This window comes from Apus apus, chromosome 10 (genome assembly GCF_020740795.1).
Source record: "Apus apus isolate bApuApu2 chromosome 10, bApuApu2.pri.cur, whole genome shotgun sequence".
NCBI classification, from domain to species: domain Eukaryota; kingdom Metazoa; phylum Chordata; class Aves; order Apodiformes; family Apodidae; genus Apus; species Apus apus.
The window spans coordinates 7,885,012-7,903,031 of NC_067291.1; the positions used below are offsets into that span (position 1 = coordinate 7,885,012).

At 43.1% G+C, this 18,020-nt stretch overlaps 2 protein-coding genes across 13 annotated transcripts in view; one reads left to right on the forward strand and one right to left on the reverse strand.

The window, feature by feature from the left end:
• MNS1 (meiosis specific nuclear structural 1) lies at positions 1 to 15,802 on the forward strand. Of its 2 annotated transcripts, XM_051628137.1 has the most exons (14): positions 1 to 79; positions 1,018 to 1,230; positions 3,925 to 4,180; positions 4,621 to 4,740; positions 7,393 to 7,480; positions 7,851 to 7,964; positions 8,161 to 8,288; positions 9,201 to 9,303; positions 10,158 to 10,387; positions 11,133 to 11,349; positions 11,429 to 11,536; positions 12,996 to 13,253; positions 14,142 to 14,267; positions 15,486 to 15,802. In XM_051628137.1, the coding sequence occupies exons 3-14, from the start codon at positions 4,128 to 4,130 to the stop codon at positions 15,582 to 15,584; spliced, it is 1,644 nt and encodes a 547-aa protein (XP_051484097.1). In that variant the 5' UTR covers positions 1 to 79; positions 1,018 to 1,230; positions 3,925 to 4,127; the 3' UTR covers positions 15,585 to 15,802. The 2 variants fall into 2 exon arrangements, with proteins under 2 accessions (XP_051484097.1, XP_051484098.1); XM_051628138.1 differs by lacking the exons at positions 1 to 79; positions 1,018 to 1,230; positions 3,925 to 4,180; positions 4,621 to 4,740; positions 7,393 to 7,480 and adding an exon at positions 7,714 to 7,737.
• The window catches only part of TEX9 (testis expressed 9), a 25,858-nt gene continuing 22,615 nt past the window's right edge, over positions 14,778 to 18,020 (reverse strand). For all 11 annotated transcript variants that reach the window (XM_051628141.1, XM_051628139.1, XM_051628140.1 and 8 more), the window contains one exon: positions 14,778 to 17,179. In XM_051628141.1, coding sequence (XP_051484101.1) covers positions 17,102 to 17,179 — 78 coding nt within the window. In that variant the 3' untranslated portion in view covers positions 14,778 to 17,101. The remainder of the gene's footprint in view (positions 17,180 to 18,020) is intronic.

Below are 18,020 nucleotides of genomic sequence, written 5' to 3' on the forward strand. Positions count from 1 at the left end.
CCATTCTCATCCCAGGCTGTGTGCAGGGCAACAGGATGCTTTCCCATGACTTGCTAATCTGTCTTGGATGCCAAGCAAGGTGAGTATTTGCTGACAAGCTGCCTGGAATGCAAAGAGAATCAGTTTTTCAAATACTGACATTCATAAAAGGAAAGGACTTGCCTCTTCCCTCTGCCCATGCCCCCAGCTATAAAATAAAAATGTATAGTTCTTCAGGAAATTGGCACAGGACATAACAAGTAGATAAGAATTAATTGTTCCTTTCAAGTCAGTTTTTAAAAGAGGAAGATATTTAGGAAGTGAATCTTGCCATCTAGGTAATAGTAATTTTGTTTAATGCAGCTGCTAGTGAAGAGTCTGGTGTCAAAATGCAGCGGTACTTGTAAGTAGTAATCAATAAACATGAATTACTTAGGAGACACAGGATAAAAATGGACAAGTATTAAAACAGAATCAGTACACTGTGTAAGCATTAAGGAATGTGTATGAATTCCTTGTAAATTGATAGTTCCTTACATTCCATTTGGAATCTCAGTTTATGTGCATAAAAACCAAGTGTAAGTGAAATGTTTCATTATCTAAATGTAAATAAATTATTCATACATTTTAAATGAACTGCATAAACTAACTGTTTAAGTATCTTAAGTTAGAACATCTACAGTATATAAAAGCAGACATGTCTGAACAGATAATATGAGAATAAGTGACTGCATTTCAAATAAATAACAGGCACCTAGAAGTCATGTGAGGTCAGCTGGGGAGCAGAGGGATTCAACTGAGCACCACATTTTAAGACAACCTGAAAGGAAGAGATGAGACAATTTAGGAGTGACTGCTTTCCCTGTGCAACTGGTAGAGAGATTTCCATACCATTCCAAGGTGGAGGAAAAAAAAAAATCTGTAGTAGAAATGGCAATACACAAGAGACCTGTTCAGGTCTTTGTGTTGCACAGGACAATGAGAGAGTCCCATTAAACACAGGCACTTATTCACACTTTTTGCTTATTCTGTCTGCAGAAGCTGGATCCCAACAGAGCTCTTGGATCCTGAATAGCCTGATGGGAGATGTCATTCCAGACCCACTGACAGAAGAGGAAGAAGAGTGATAGTCCTCACATGTAAATGAAGTGAGACAAGGCCTGAAAAATGCTTCACAACTAGAGCAAAATAGAGACCAGGAACTAGGAGTGCTCAAAATAGCACTTAGGAGAGCAAGCATCTGTGGGATGGGTAAGAAAATGCCAAGAAAGAAAGTAGAGATAATCCCTCTGAAAATACTAAAATGAGCTTCTTAGCCTACAGCTGTATCTCTGTTGCACGTGTCTGATTAGAAATGGGGACAGGAAATGTTTTTTTGTAACCAGACAGGACTAAGGCTCCTGACTGGCAGCACAGCACTTTGTGGCTGGGAGCACAGTGCTTCCCTCTGCTCTGGGTGTCCTTAAGAGCCCAAACTGCCCTAAGGACATTCTGGGAAAATGGGCCATCCCCTTTTCTTAGGAAGGTTGCATCAGTCAGAGCATGAGACTTTGTGATTTGCAAGGAGCAGAGAGGCTGAGGAGAATGCCAGTGGTGCATCTGGAGAAGTGTCAGTCTTTAACAGGGAGGGATGTACACATTCAGATGCAGTACTGCTGTGAACACACTAATCCTTTTGATGCTCCTGCAGTGTAACTATGACAAGCATTGTTGCAGGCATGCAAAAAAGGCAGTATGATAAAATAGTTTTCTGAATGGTATGCAGCAAATTACAGACAAAGCCAGAATTCAGGCACACCTAATCCTTAGTCTGTGTCAAATCCTGCTAATTGCTCCAAGTCTCTTTGCTGTTGTCACATATAAAAGGTAATCACATATTTGAAAATGTTGCCCCTCTAGTTGCTTGGAGAGCTATTAAAGAATGAGGGATGAACAGAAGGAGACTGTTTCTCATTGTTTAACAGAAATGCAGGTCTGGCAAACTTGCAGGTTGGTGCTCTGAATCACAGAAGAGAGACTTTTCTGGCAGTGTTTAAAGTGGAAGTGACAAATCAGTTCACAGACTGTAAGAAAATTAATCTGAATATTGCAGCCCTTCACTGTTGGGAATTTCCATTGCTTTCAGTGTCTGCAAGATTAGCCCCCATTTTGCAAAGGAAAAACCTTACCTGACAGGGTTTTGAGGAATGGTCCTCTTTGAAGAAGTAATTCAAACCACCAGTTCATTCTAGAGTATTATTAGGCACCATCATCCTTGCGCTGCAGTTATTAGTTTCCTTGTGCATGGAGTGAATTAGTGCCATGTTTCAGCTGGATTTCATGATTGTGTTATTCAGTGAGTAGTAAAATCCATTCATGTCAGCCCTTTGAAATACCAACCATGCAATGTCATGTTTCATGGGAGCTGCTTATGTTAGAGAAAGAAAATGTTTGCACAGTAGGCTATTTAGCTCTTCTTTGAAACTGAACTTTTGGACAAGCAGGAGGAGGTAAACGGGGGGAAAAAATCCTGACAGATCTCTAGATGGAAGGAAGTTTCACCAAGTTCCTGGTTACTCAGCCATATGAGTTGCCTCAAAGGCAAAAACTCCATGTGCCTTCACTCTGCTGTTATCCTGCTGGAGTAAATGCATTTAACAAAGTTGTTCAAGCAAAGAAGTAAGCCTAGCTGTGCAAACGTCACCACTGGGCACTGCACATTGCAGAGGCAGAGAGGGCACATTTCTGCTTCCCCTGCCTGCTTCTAACCCTAACCCACCACCACCTTGCATTTGTGTGTGTGAATACACAAAGTGTGTGCTTATTGTATTCCAGGTCCACTAAAGTTTCCATTCATAATCTTAAAGTTCCTTCTCATGTTTGTTTTTTTTTCCTCTCCTGTGACACTTAAAATATCTCCTGCCCTGTAACCAGAAGTAAAAGAAACACATTGACATTACTTTCAAATGTGTATTATCTAAAAGGCAAACTCATGTAAAATGTTTTCCAAGTGAACTTGGTTAAAATTTCAGAAGTGTAAGGAGATGGGGAGTGAGAATTTCCAGCATACCTGACAATAGAAGGAAAGTAGAAGCTGTTTATCTTAGCATAGCCTACAAGATTCTGTAGGTCATCAGCTTCAGGTGACTTGCCCTTATTAAAGCACCAAATATGTTCCTAGACTCATTGCAGCAAAAGCCAAGTTGTTTGACAGCAAAATAATCCCTGATTCTTTCAGGAGTAACAGAAAGGTTCAGTTCAAGGTCTTGAAAAGGAGGACTTTTTCTCCGTGTTTTGTCCCTAGTGGCTGAAAGAAAGGACTAAAGAAAGTTGTATACAAAGCCATTTAATGCAGCTTTGCCATAAGGCAAGATAATAGTGCTTGAATGTTATGAACTGCAGAAACTCCATGAACACATTAGATTTTAGACACTTAATCTGTTCTACAAACTATGTACATTCTTCTGCTAAATAAGAGGAATTGGGATTCAAGAAGCAGTACATCCTGACAAATCTCTTCCTAAAGGCATCCATTAATATAAATCAACAGTAGCAGTTTTGTTTGATCATTTATTTGCAAGAATCATTAAGGTTTATTAGCATAATTATTCCCTGTGGGACTTACTGTCACATAAATGAAAAATGGCATTATCAATATTTAAAAGACGTGTGGAATGCTCTCAGTACTTAAACAGTGCTCTGCAGGTGGTGTCCAGCTGTAGCAAATTAGGTTTGATTTCTAAATTGTAGAAATACGATTTCAATGCAACTGTTTATATCAAAAGTGTTTGCTTAGTGTGCAAAGCCATAAACACACACCCAGACTCTACAGGTACTTGGTACAGTACACGTATGTACATTGTTTGCTGATTTCATCTGACCAGCTTGTCTTCAGATATCAAATGAGAAGCGAACGTTGGTTACTGGTGGAATTCCTTTTGTAATCTTGTCTTTTTTACTTTGTAGTCTTCTATAGCTTGACCTGAAATTTTCCCAGTGAAATGAGAGGACTTCTTCCCTCATCCTCCTGTGAAGCAAAATAGATCTCCTTTTCTGCAGAGACACAGAGAAAAACCCTGCTTTCCTGCAGTAGTTCTGAGACCAAAGTCAGCTGATGCTTCCATACCAGCTCTGTGCTCGTCTCAATACTAGGAGTGAGCTGGGCTTACATGAGCATGGTCTGGAGCAGACACAGGGACTGGTGCACAGCAAAGCCATTGGGGTAAGGTTGTGCTGGTCCTGCCCCCAAGGGGCAGCTCATGTGGGTCCTGGGCCCCCAGCCTGTGGGGGTTTCTAAAGGGTGCCAAGGAGGCTCGGGTCAGGAAATGAGTATATGGGGATATAATTATGATAACTGGAGGGAGGTGAGATGGGTGAACTGCCTGCTTGTCATCTGCTGTGGGGAAACACTGTGCATCTTTGGCTCCCCTTGCTGCTCCTGGAGCAAGTGGCGAGGGGCAGGCATGAGCAAGAGGAGCACACGCTGCTTTGGGAAGAGGTAACAAGGGTCCTGCCCAGACCAGTTACCATCTGGGCACTGCTCAGTGAAAGCCTTTGGGTGAGGGGAGGGACTAGTGAGACTCCAGCTGCAGGGTGGCAGGGTTTGTTTTGGTGTTATCCTGCCCTTTTTACTAGAATAACAATTATTTCATGTCCAACCAGCAAAAATACCCTCTGTAAGAAACACTGGAGTGTAATGTCACCGTGGAGTAAAATCCCTCTGTGGACCTTGAAACTAATGTATGCAGTTGTTAAAAACAGTGTGTCTTCTCAGAAAAATAGGTGAGTGCTTTATAAACTTGAATAAATCAGTAATAAATATTAATAGGAAATGTTAAGAACTCTGAGTTTACCCAGAAATACACAGTATACGATGCTGTGGAGATAAATCTATTCTCATAGTTGTAGCCATGTCAGCCTGTAGGCCCAGAGCTCACAGCTTCTACCCTTGACCAGTAGGACTGAGAAGACATGGAAGCCCAAAAACAAAGAACATAGCACCCCTAAAACACTAATTTATGCTCGTGCCCTTTGCACAAACATCCTTTCTGGACTGAAACCCTCCATTTATTCTCTTTATTCTTTGAAAACTCACTATTACAGATAGATATTAATTATAACTGCATTTTTCTCATCAGGAACAACTCTAGTTGTGTTGAACATGTTTAAAGCACTGAGTATTTTTGTTCCTTGTAATATTTTTGTTTACAGCCCACAATGTCATAAGTAAAAGATCACTTCTGCCTACTACGTATTTTCCCTACTACTGCAGGATAATTATATATATATATATATATATATTCTTGACAGTGATAGCCCCTTAGCTGAACTAAATCTGCTCTCCCATCCATCACTCAGCTCAGCTCAAGCAAAGCAAGCGTTAGTTTCTCTGTGACTTATCTAGGTCTTTAGTAGATCAATAGCACAGCTCAGATGTTTCAGACTCTTCCCTGTTAATTCACGTTTATCTTTTCATCCAAAGAAGGTAAATTACCTCACAGAGAAGCTGTGTTGTCCCCAGTAGCAGTTTCTAATGTTGCAAAGTCAGCATGACCCACATATCTTATCTCAGCTGGAATGCATTTGTCACTGTCTCATGTTATGATCATCTGGTAAAACACCCTGGAAAAGTGGTAAACCTGCAAAATAGCTTCACCCTTTTCATTTAATGACCTTCTCTGCTGTGTGCTCCTGCATCACCTTCAATTTAAACTGCTAAAGGGAACTTTATTTTTCCCTTGAATGCTCCATTTCACCATTTTTATCATTACCATTAGCATAATTTTATCATTAGCAAAATTTTCATCCCTCAGCAGTCGTCTGCTGCCATGAGGTGATCAGTTGGTGGTGATACTGAGAATGGAATAATGTATTAATGTTATCTTAACCCTGAGAAAGGGCTGCTGGGTTTAACTCTGCATTTGTACAGGGGGCTGCTAGTTCTGAAGCTTTTCAGGCCCTGGGAGGGTTTAATGCTGGTAGGGAAAAGGAATGGGAAGCAGGTCACAGTCCTGCAAGCTGTGACCAGGCTGCTGAGAGAAGAAATGCTGTGTGAAACAAGAGTTTGACAGCAAGAATGTGGCTGGGACTCATTCTTTTCTGAGCTATAGTCAAGTAGATATTTTGTTATCTGTCTTTCTTAACACCTCATAAATTATATTATGGGAAGAAAAATATAAATGCATCTGACTTTTAACAAGTCTGGCCCAGCTGGTTGCAAAACCATTACATTTTTATTCTGTTCCTTCAGCTGCAGTGAGCAACTCTGGCCTGAACTCTGTTCTGCAAGTGTTAAATTCTTAGGTCTTTAACTGAGGAATTAGTTGGTGCCATCAGGGAGATGTCTGTTGGGGTTTTTTTGACAAGAGGAAAACATGGGCCTGTTTTCAAGGCAGTGCTTGGCTTGTTTCTAGGTGAGGCTGCACAGGAGGGAGGGAGCAGCACCAGGAGATGGTTCCCCTGCAAGTGGAGGTGGCTGAGGTGACCCTGGGGAGAACAGGATGTCCTAGGAGGGCACAGGATGGAAGTGCTTGCCCAGGTGCATCACCCGTGTGCCTGCACCCCCAGCAGGTTTGTGTGTGACCCCAGTGGGAGGTGCTGGGGTGCCCAGGGCAGCCAGCAGCAGTGCCCGTGGGGAGGGCACCCAGGGGACAGGGCTGGGCTGGAAGGGCAGGGGGAGTCTGAGATGCCAAACACTCACTGGAAGACAGGAAGTCCTGGTTGGATATAAGGGGAAAAAATAAAGATGCCCAAGGTTCAGGACAGGAGTTGGCAGTTTTGGGGGAAGCTCTCAAGAAAAGATTAAACCAGCAGCTATTTTTGAACTGGGGGGAAACGATTCATTTCCATCTGTAAGTACTCAGATTAAGGAGCAGGACAAGGGTATATTGGGTGTTTCTGTGCAGTTTCTGGAGTGTCTTCCCCTCCCTATTTTCTGGCTTGGCTGTGCATGCCGAAAGGCTGCTGACCCTGCCCTGGAGCTCCGCACACAGAACGCCTGCCAGACTGACCCCGCGGCTTCCCTCACCTTGGGGAAAAGCATCCGGATGTTCAAGGCAGGAGTTTCTGAGCACAAACTGCCCCAAGTGCTGAGGATAAAAGCATTCTCCGGCTGCGTTTTCCCCTTTGCACTGCGAACAGGCTGCAGCAGATCTGACACGTGTGGGAACCAGAGCGCGAGGAGGCACCGAGCTCCGGTGACCCCAGAGGGGTTTCCCTTGGGAATCCTGCGGGTATTTATGCTGCTCCTGCTGCGGGCGGGCTCTGCTCGCGGGCAAAGACACGGCGCTAATTAATGTTAAAAAGAACTTGGAAGCCACTTGTTGGCCTCTGAGAGACAGGTGGGGGTTTTGCCTTTTTTCTCCCGCTTTTCCGTCGGAACGCCTTTGCTGCCCTGGAGACTGGATCAGGGTATCCTTCACGGGCTCGTTTCAGGCGCTGCCGTTCCAGGAGGGAACTTCGCCGCTTACCGGCGGTTATCTCCGGGAAGGAGGGAGCGGGGCCGCTGCTGCCACTGTGCGGGGTAAGGACGGCACCCCCGCTGCTTGCGGGGCGGGCCAGGCCAGCCCGGGGCGCAGAGCGGACACCCCAGCCCCGCCCGCTCCCGCCCCTTCCCGCAGGGAGGGCGCGCGGGCCCAGCTGCCCGGCCCGCCCGGCCCCGCTTCCGGGTCGTGTCGCCCGCTCGGCCAATCAGCGCGGCGGCTCTGCCCGGAAGTGGGGCCGTTGCCCGCCCGCTCGTTGCCATGGCAGCGCGGCGGCCGCGGGGCGGGCGGGGCGATGGTGAGCGGGGCGAGCGGCCCCGGGGGGGGAACCGGGCCCCGGGGGGGGGGGGGGGGGGGGCGAACGGGCCCCGGGGCTGCCCCGCGGTACCGACTGTCTCTTGTCGCCCTCAGGCGTCCGTGCAGCGGTGCTCGCGGCGGTGGGAGGAGCGCGGCGAGCGGCTGTGGGCCAGCAAGCGGCAGGCCGCGCTGGAGCGGGAGCGGCGGCTGGAGGAGGCGATCCTGCAGGTGGGAGCGGCGGGAGCGGGGCCGGGCCGGGCCGTGCGTCCCGCGGCAGGCAGGCCGTGGTGCCGGGGAGCGCTGCCGGCTTGGCCTGGCAGCAGCTCTCTCCTCTGGAAGTCACGTACGGGCCACCTGGCCTTGCGATGCGCCTGCTTCGGATGCGCGCGGAGGAGAGTTGTTACCGAGACTTTGTCCTGATTAGGCAGAAGAAGCCAGGAAACAGAGAGAGCAGCAGCAGGAGCAAGAGGAAAGGCTGGCGGCCGAGCTGGCCAGGCTGAACCGCGAGAAACTCAAAGATGAAAAGATGAGGCAACAAGTAAGAGAGAACAGGTAGTGCTTCAGAGATCCTCAGTGCTGCATTGAACTAGCTGTGAACCAATCCCAAGGCTGCAACGTGTGTTCATAGAACTCTTCCCTCTGCTGTCTGCCCTGCTCGGTTTTTGCTTTTCTTAATCACATTTTGGACTGAACCTCAGATGCAGTGAGATTACAGCTTGAGATGTTTTCCAGCAATAGAAAGGAAGTTTTAGGGTGCTAAAATCAGGTACATGCTTTGCTTTTTAGAATAGGCTTTAACTTTTTGGATATTTGTAGCAGAGAAGATCATAACTGGAAAAAAAACAACAAAGGAGAAGGTAGATTTTGAGGAGTGCTGGGGAGAAGGATGTGATGGGGGAGTTACTGGAGGGCCAGGGAACAGGGTCAGAATGAAGTGTACGAGGGGAACATGAGGGAGGGGAGAGTCTGGGCAGGGTGAGGGGAGGTCAGTTAGCTGGAGAGAAGAGAGACTTTGTAGAAGTTGTAGCAGAAGCAGAAATTAATCTGACCTGGAAGGAAAAGCCATGGAAGGTCAAGATGTGATAAAAGATTACTTGTAAGCAAATTATGTCAATAAGAAAGAAACTCTCTGATCCACAATATTTTCATGTTGAGTAGGTGCTTATATACATGTGTAGGTGTACATGTTTATATATGTGTACACAGTTACAGAGTTAGGTGTAAATTATGCAAACTTATTGATAATATGTATAAAAATATAGATAATTCTTGGTTTGAGACAGGGTTTGTTTTCTTTTTCCACTCTTTCACTAAAGCAGTATATTTCATATAAAACTGGGCTTTTCCCTTTAGAAAATAAATTTTTGAAACTGTTTAAATAGTGATGGAAACTTCAGGTTTTTTCCCATAGGCATTGACCTCCTTGTAATAGTGTAAATTTCTGGTTTTTTCTTTTCCCCTCAGTCTTGAACTTCGAGACTTGGAAAAAAAACTCAAGTCTGCATACGTGAACAAGGAGAGAGCTGCACAGGTGGCTGAAAAAGAAGCTGTGCAGTATGAGAAAATGGTAAGTAGCTTCACAGTGCCTGCCAGCACCTGAGTGCTGCAGCTCTGTGCATTGTGCTGGAAAAATTCCTTTGAAGTTGGCCTTTTCATCTAAAACAGTTAGATTTAGGTGGTCAGTGTTCATTGAAAAGATATTTTGTGTTGCAAAGGACTAATTAGCTGGTGATAACTAGCCATAAGGGAAAGGCTTACTCTGCCATTGCAATTAAAGTAGCAGTGAATTAAGTTGTATGAATAAATATAGCTTTTATTTTTCTGGTTTTGTAATTTTTTTCCAAGTTTAAACTCTGATAGAGTTTGCCCAGTAAATGCTTGTTGTGGTGAGTCCTGATCTCAGGATCAGATTGTTGAAAATGTTACTTCTGTTAAAAAAAGAGCTGAATAACTGCAGAGAGTTGTGGCATTTTACTTATGCATAGAATAATGCAGCTGATCAGGGAGATGATTCTGATTATATTAATGGTTTAAACAAAATTCAATTTAAGCAAATTACTGTGAAGACAGCACATTTATTGACTGTGTTCTGTGCAGTTAAACCAGATTTCAGTCATGCCCATGTGAGCTGGTTTCACTTACACTGAGTGCTCTGCTGTGTCTTGGATCAACACGTTGCTGCCTTTAGGTATTATTAGATCTTCTTAAGTTGTTTAGATGTTGATGGTTCCCTCCAAGGGTTCTACTCTCTGAATTGAGCTATAAAGCACATTCAGGCACATTCAGGCACTCCATTTATAGACTGAGGTGGAAACATCTGATTTTTGTAATGCAGCGTAATTCCCTCTTGCACTGTGTCATTTCCCTACCCGTTGTGTTAGTGGGAGTAAAAAGGAGCCTCATGTTGCTTTCCCCCTGTAGAAACGTGAGGCTGAAATAGCCCAAAAGATGAAGGAAGAGTATGAAAGGGTAATAGAAGAAGAAAGTTCTGCAGAGCTGAAGCGAAACCAGGAGAAGATAATATATCAGCAGGAGCTGGAGAAACAGCTTGAGGAGCAAGAGAGGAAGAAGCAGGAGGCTTATGAAGAGTTCCTGAGAGAGAAGCTCTTGATTGACGAAATTATAAGGAAGATCTTTGAGGAAGACCAAATGTAAGTTACTTGGATTTCATATTATTTATTAGTTTCAACCAGTTAATCTAAAGCTGTGCAGAAAGCTAATTGTTAAACATTTATTTCATAGTCTAAGGCCCATTTTAGTTTTTCTTGGTCATGTTTTACTAACAGGAGACCGGCTGGCATGGGCTTTGCTGTGTCAATGTCAGAATGTTCTCGACATCCCAGTCAATCTCGTGTCCTTATTCCCCAAATACAAAATGCAGCTTATTCCAAGTTGTGCTTCTGTGGGAGCTGTTGTGTGGGGAAACAGCCACGTGTCACAGATTCCTGCCTCTGTGAGGCCTTATGCTGCAAGCCTGTCTGCTGGGCAGGGACAGGAGAAGAGGTTTCTGAGGGCAGGGGGTGGTGTGTGTGTGTGGAGGAAGAGTTCAGTGCAAATACATAAGTAAAAAGTGTAGTAGATTCTAGTGTCATTGGGCTTCCTTCTCCTTTCTGTTCTGATGGAGCAAGAATAAAATGGGGTAGTGAGGAGTACCTGTGTGTATGGTCTGTCCTCCTGAAGAAGAGTATTAGACATGAGATTCCCTTTTGGGGGCAATTCATTAATAAGTATTTTCCATTTAGGCATTTAATTTCTAGCTGAGTGGGTAAGGAGAGTCATTTAACATAGCCTCTGGAACATATGAAATATATATTTAGAGATATAGCATATGGTGTGTTTAATGTTACTGTGCAGAATGTTAAATAACTATTGAAGCATTTTTTTCTATTTTCTAAGGGAAAAACAAATTAAGTTAGAGAAAAAGAGAGCAGCTCATAATTGTAATGAAGAATTCAAAAAAGAACAAGCTCTCTGGAGGAGAAGGAAAGAGGAAGAGATAGAAGAAGAAAATAGGAAAATCATGGAGTTTGCCAACTTCCAGCAACAAAGAGAAAAAGATCGGGTGGCTAAAGTTCGAGACACGGAGGAGAAAAAACAAAAGCTTCAAAACATGGTATCAAAACCTGAAACTGTAGAAAGAATTGTCATACAATTCTTGTCTTTCATTTAGAAATCCTTCCTTCTTGTTATAGCTTGCCCAAAATCTGGAAAGAGAACAACAGAAGCGTGAAGAACTGGAACAAATACGACAAGAGCTGTATCTGGAAGAACAAGCGGAGAACGAAAGGAAGAAGGAGATGGTGAGTGTTGGCAGGGAGATGAAGTAGTACCTGTGTATTGGAGGGGACCAGGGGGAACATTCAATTTCTCTGGACTTCCACAGGTACAGGAATGGATATTTTGGCACTTGTTGGATCCCAGGTTTTCATGTGTGGCCTGTATGTTGTGTGTGCCTGTGCATGAACTCTGCAGGTAAAATGCAAGTGGAGACTTGCAGCTTTGCCGTAATTCCTGCAGAACATTTAGGTTAGCAGAACTGGCCTGGATGAAACTTTAATAAAATAAAAATACTTGTGTATATGCAGGACAGCATCTAGCTTATCTAGTACTTACACCTGTGGGCAAACTGATCTAATTTAAGCAGACCAGATACAAACATGTAAAAATCAAACAAAACCAATTTGAATGACTGATCTAGAACATGGGTAATAAAGGAATGCAGGGGATGGTATTTTGCATAGTCTTCGTCTGTCCCCTCACTTCTGGTCTCTGTGATGGAGCAGCATTCATTTGGGCTTTGGAAATTGTCACTGGAGTCGTGTTGTTTAAAGAACATTTTGTGAGCCTACCCCACATGCAATTCCTTCTGCATCTGAGGATGTTCCACAACTTTAACAATGCTGCCAAGTTGTTCATGGGTCAGGGCTTTGTTTTTTTAACAACATGGCAGAGTTAGCAAATATACAGTTTGACTTTTGAATGGTTTTGAGGGACTTCCTTTGCACCCATTTTGTCTGTGAGCTGTCTCAAAGCAAAAAGCTTCATTCTGCCATGGTTTTAGGTATATTTATTAAAAGAATTTGAATCGTTTCCACTTTATTTTCTGGCATAAAGCGTCTTGTCTCCAATGCTATTTCCTAAGTGTTCTTAGCCAGACAAGCAGTTTGTATATTAACTTCATTTTTGGAGGGAAAATTCTGTCCTTTGAGTTTCCTTTGGTGCCCATAATGTAGTTATGTTTTTATTTCAACCAGGAAGACAACTGAAGGTTTTTAATACCCTTTTGATCCCCTTTATACAGTTATTTCTCTCACAAAGGAGGATGCCAGTAACTTTCAAGTTCAGGTTTAAGCTGAGTAGTCAATTATCTGCTTGCTTTTTGCATGTCCATTTGTGTTTGCCTGTGGGCCCCCTCAGTGTCTTACCTTGCCGTGGGTGACAAAATGTAACACAGGCTGAGTTACCTAACACTCTTATTTTTAGGAGCACTCTCTTGTTGATTCACTTCAGACTTGTGGGGTAAAAAACAACACCCTCCTTTTGTTCTAGACTAAATTTTGAGACTTTTGAGACATTTTCCAAACTGGTTAACACTGGAGAGCACTGTCAGACACGGAGTGTTTGCTCCAGTTATTTATGCTAGAAGGTAACAGCTACAGCATATTTATTCCAAGCTAAATTGGGTAGGTTGGCTGATGATGATCAAAGTTTTCTGAGGTGTGTTCAGTAACGTAGCATTTTATTGCATTTCCTTTACAGGCAGAAATTGAAAAGAGAATTAGGCAACGTCTGGACTTAAGGCAAACATATGAAGAGCAACTTGCTTTAAAGATGTCCATGCAACAAGCTATGCAAGAAGAGGAAGCAGCCTTCAGGCAGCAGATGTTGGCCAAGTTCGCAGAGGACGATCGCATTGAGCAGATGAACGCTCAGAAGCGAAGGATGAAACAGCTTGAGCACAACAGGGCTGTGGAGAAACTTATTGAAGAGCGTCGCAAACAGTTTATTGCAGATAAAGTAAGAGAAGTTTTCACCTTCACTCTTCGGTTTAACCAAAATGTTCCAATGAGAATGCTTTTGTGTTTGGCAGGGAAAAGGTGACAGGGCAATTGCAGAGCCATGTGCAGGGCGGAACCAGGCCTTTTTTTTGGTTTGCTGACAAGAAAGGATTCTTTCTAGAGCTGACTTTTTGTAGCTCAGGACGTTGGAGGCAGCAGCACCCCTTGCCCCCTGTGCACCTGACAGGCTCTGCAGGTGTCTCTTCAAGAGCTGCTGTCCTGCTCCGTGTCCCTGCCCAGCAGCACTGATGATGGTGTGTGAGAAGGGGCAGCCCCAGCCTTGGTTTCTGATTAAGTCTCTTTTAAGTATCATCTCAATAAGAAAAGGTGTAAATTGAAAACAAGCCATGGAATTCCATACTGCAGTTTTTGGACCTGTTTATAAACCACGTGTAATATGAATTGCAGTTTCTAGTCATCAGCAGGAGAACACTGTTTGTCCTGTTTCTCCTTTCCCCGGATTAGCACAGTTGGGCACAGACTGCCTGGTCTGAGAGCCAACAAGGAAGCACAGCTTCAGTGAACTACCCATAGAAGGGCTTCTAGTCTGAGACAAAACACTTAACCAGCAGACTAGGCCCACACCCTGCTTTCTGTCTTCACTTTTGTCTGAGATTTTTTTCTAGTTCCCAAACATTTCTTGTTTGAACAGTGCTTTGTGAATTTTACATGTGCTTTTCCATCCTTTTCAAATTTATTTCCCTTGGCCAGGAGTTAATAAGCAGAAGTTCAAAATGTACTCTACAAAAAAACAAACCCTCTTTATTCTGTGGTGGGTACTGGTGCAAAGAAATGTTCAGAGAGTACATTTCCTGAACAGTTACAAAAAGTTACTCGTTTCTTGCAGGAGCGTGAACTTGAAGAAATGCGGTTAGAGGAGAGAAGACAAGAAAACATCCGTGCAGTTGTTGAGGAGGAGAGACAGAAGCTCCTGAGGGAACACGCATCTAAACTACTGGGCTATCTTCCTCCAGTAAGTGAATTGTGTTTAAATGCTTTGAATCTTTGTCCTGTAAATCAGTTTTGGACACTTCGAAGTAGCAGAGCTGTGTAAATTCCTAAAGTCATTGGGTGTCCGTATTGCGTCAGCTCTTCTGTGCTCACCTTTTCCATTTTTCTTTTTGAGCTGGGAAGCAATTTACAAAAATACTCTGAGTGAGAGGCTTTGGACTCTACTGCCAGAAGTTGCTGAAAGCTTCCACAGCACTTGGCTCATCCAGTTGTCGGGATATGGAATGTTAAGTTCTAAAGCAGGACTTTTAGAAGGGCTCCACCATATCTTAAACCCTGTTTCCACCAAATTTCCCAGTTGGGATTTTGGGAGCAATTTCTTACAGTGTTGGCTGTCTTTTGAGTCTTCTTCACCATGGAAATGAGGCCTCCTCTGTTGCAGTGCACTAAGCTGCAGTGCTTACAGATGCACTGCAAAGCTCCTTCTGCTCATCCTTGGGTTTTCAAAAGTTAAGAAGATGGAAGCAATTAGTGTAATAGGAATAAAGTACAATTTATTTAGTATTATACTTCATAGTCAGAAAGATCACCTGATGTTACACAAATAAACAGAGCTGCTTTAGGGATGTAAAAATGCATTTACAGTAGGGAAGGAATCCCACAACTATTTAAATTAATTTTTTTGCAATACTGGAAAACATTGTAAATACAGCAGAGTATTGATTTTTATTCAGATATTAATACACTAATTTGGTGTGTGAATTTGTAACATTCAGAGTGAGTGAGTTTTTCTAATGTGAATTTAAATAAAAGCTAACTCAAACTGGCAATATTTGTATACAATTTTTGGGTTTGAATTTATTGTTGTAGTAAAGCTTGTCTGTTTCAGGGGGTCCAAGGCTCAGACCCGTTCCATGGTATCAAAGTGCTACTTCGTTCTTTTGTCTGCTTCAACAGTGTCTGAACATCGTGGTCAGACATCGTGTCACTTCACTCAAAATGGCTGAACAGAAAAGCACTACCTAGTTGTGAAGTCTCCAATACAAATGCAATTTGTAATTTATTTGTTCTAAATGCTGCAGGATCTGTTCTGTGGGTTATACATGTTTTTAGCCTTAAAGTTAATTTAGAATTAGAGATTTAGATTTATGGGTTCCCCTTCTTCCCTCACCCAAACATAATTTCTGATTAAGTTGCTCAGTATCAGTATTTCTGACATGTTTCTTTCTCCTGATTGCAGGGAATCTTCAAAAACGAAGATGACATTAACATGCTTGGAGAGGAATTCAGATTGGCTTACCTGAATAGAAGAGGTAATCCATGTTCCGAAGAGAGGTGAAATTTCCACCCCATCGCATCTCCTGGTTCGCCACTAGGTGTCGTCTGACTTCTAATGACAACTTCCATTTGCTGTTACCAGCGAGGAACTCTCTTAATACCCATGAAACGTCTCCATTTTAAGACCGGAGTTGTAAACTGGTGAGAAGCTAGTTTTATTGAAGTGTGTGTTGTACCAGCCTTTTCATCAATAAACTATTCTGGAGTTCTCGGTTATGCTCAGTTAGTCATGTAGGAATGTTAAAAACCTTTTCTCCAGCAGCTCTGCAGAAATCTAAGCTAGCATAAATTCATATGTGTATTTATTTCAGTGTGGACTCAGAGTCCCTCAAAGCACTATTTCTGGTTGAAATGTAAAGATCTCTCTGCATTGGAATCACACTATTAAAACACTAATCTCAATGTATGAGGAGGAAGATCCCAGCTACATTTTTCACTTTGCTGTTCATGTTGCTTTGCTGGTGAGGTGTAAGCAGAGGCACTTTTCCTCTTCAAAGTCAGAATCACAGTTTATACCTTTGTTTTGGTACCTGAACTTGCTATTGATGTGCCATGTTCCTGCCCAGTTACTCTGAGGGAGGGAGTCCATTGAACCCGCTGGGGTCTGACTGAGGTTCACGCACACAGCACAGGCCTTGATTGCTCCTGGTCATCATTGTACACGTGATGTGCTCAGCTCAACTACACTATAACTTTTATCTAGTTCCTTTTTAAAACAATGACATAATGAAATCATTAGGATGTGGTGCTTGCAGAGCATATGTGAATATGGAGCCATTGCTCCTGACGGTGCCCTGAAGCAGCAGCTGATGGCTGGGGAAAGATTTCATATTTTCATCTTGACTGAAGCAGCAGTTTTAAACAACACAACTGTAGCAGATTGTGGGATCCACCTGGATAGTGAGGGGCAAGTCTCATGTATGGTTTTTTGCCAGCCAAGGGTGTAAGATGGAAAAGCTAAACCAAGTCATGATCATTCCTATAAAAGAGCTGCTGGTGCTTAAATTAGATGCCAGACCAACGTGCTTTGGGGGGAGATCTGTTACAGGGAACAGACAAGGCCAATTTTCCAGCCACGTGTTTTGAAAAAGGACATGACATTTTCTTCTCAACTAGGTCACTGGTTAATTTATTTTTGTTGCAAGCAGGAATTTCCTGAGACTAAAACCTGACTTCTTTGGACTGAATGTTGCCTTAGATGAGGTATAGTTTAAAATGCTAAAACAGAGCAAACAGGTAATGAAGTTCTCTTGATGGAATATCCCTTGCATGGTCTGTGCTTCTCCAGTCATTACAGAATGGACAGCATGGCCTGAAACTTGAGCAGGATTTGTCTTTCATATGATAATACACCACGAGCTGCCAGGCTTATAAAAGTTAAACAATTTAAACATAAGCAAAATCAATTCACTGGGATATACAGTTATTAACTTATATTATTAACAAGCATTCATATACGGTACTAAAATAATATACATCTGACTTGTATTTCAAATAGAAGTTGTTTCTTTGATGGAATCAATTGTTTCCCCACTCAAGGGCTTTCATGAATTCCTCTTCAGTAAAAGAAAGCATCTTGGCAGCTTCAATGTGCATCTTAAAGGGGAAAAAAAAAAGAAAAACAAAAAAACCTGATGAGCAGAAGGTAAAATAGTGTGAATGACCAGTGCAAAATCCTGTAAAACTGGGCTAGCTGAAAGGAGCTTCAAGTCTAACCTTCTTTTGTGTCCTGTCATATTTTTCTGCAAAAATTTATAGTGTGGGGATAATGTGATAAATTTTATGCTGAACATTGCAACTGCCACTGCAGTAAAACAGGACCAGTAGCTTTTCTTAGTTCCTTAAATTGCTTTAAAAATATCTTAGTTTTAAGGAGGCATGGAAATTACTGAAAATCTGACAGCTCCTGGGGCCTCTAAAGAACTGATGAATATACAGTTTAACTTTAAAGCTTTTACAGTCCAAGCCCTCACGAAGCCTCATTGTGCTGGGGCCTCTAATATGCCTGTCTTAGCGTTACCTGAGGATTCTTACAGAAGAATTAACACCATTAAAAATTAGCAGTCGGCATCAAAGAGTGCTTCTACTGCCCCTTAACAAGGAATTCCTGGAGCTGACCCCTGGTAGCTGTGTTGCCATGTGTCACACATCTATGGTCCACTGTGGCACTGCTCTCAGTGGATTAATGTTCCAGAGGCCAATGAGCTATATCATGCACAGAGCACGTTTTAAGTCAATGCTGTATTTTTTTCATTCTCAAAATAAGCTTGGAAAAGCTAGAAAGGCCAGCCAAAATCTAAGCTACATCTGTTAGATGAATCCCCAAGATCTCTCCTGCATCCTGTTACTGCTAGAAAAATTCTTTCCTCCTGGAAATGCAGGACCAGCCCCAGTTCCTCTTATTCCAATTCCTGTCTGGCTTTGTCCTGTGCTGGAG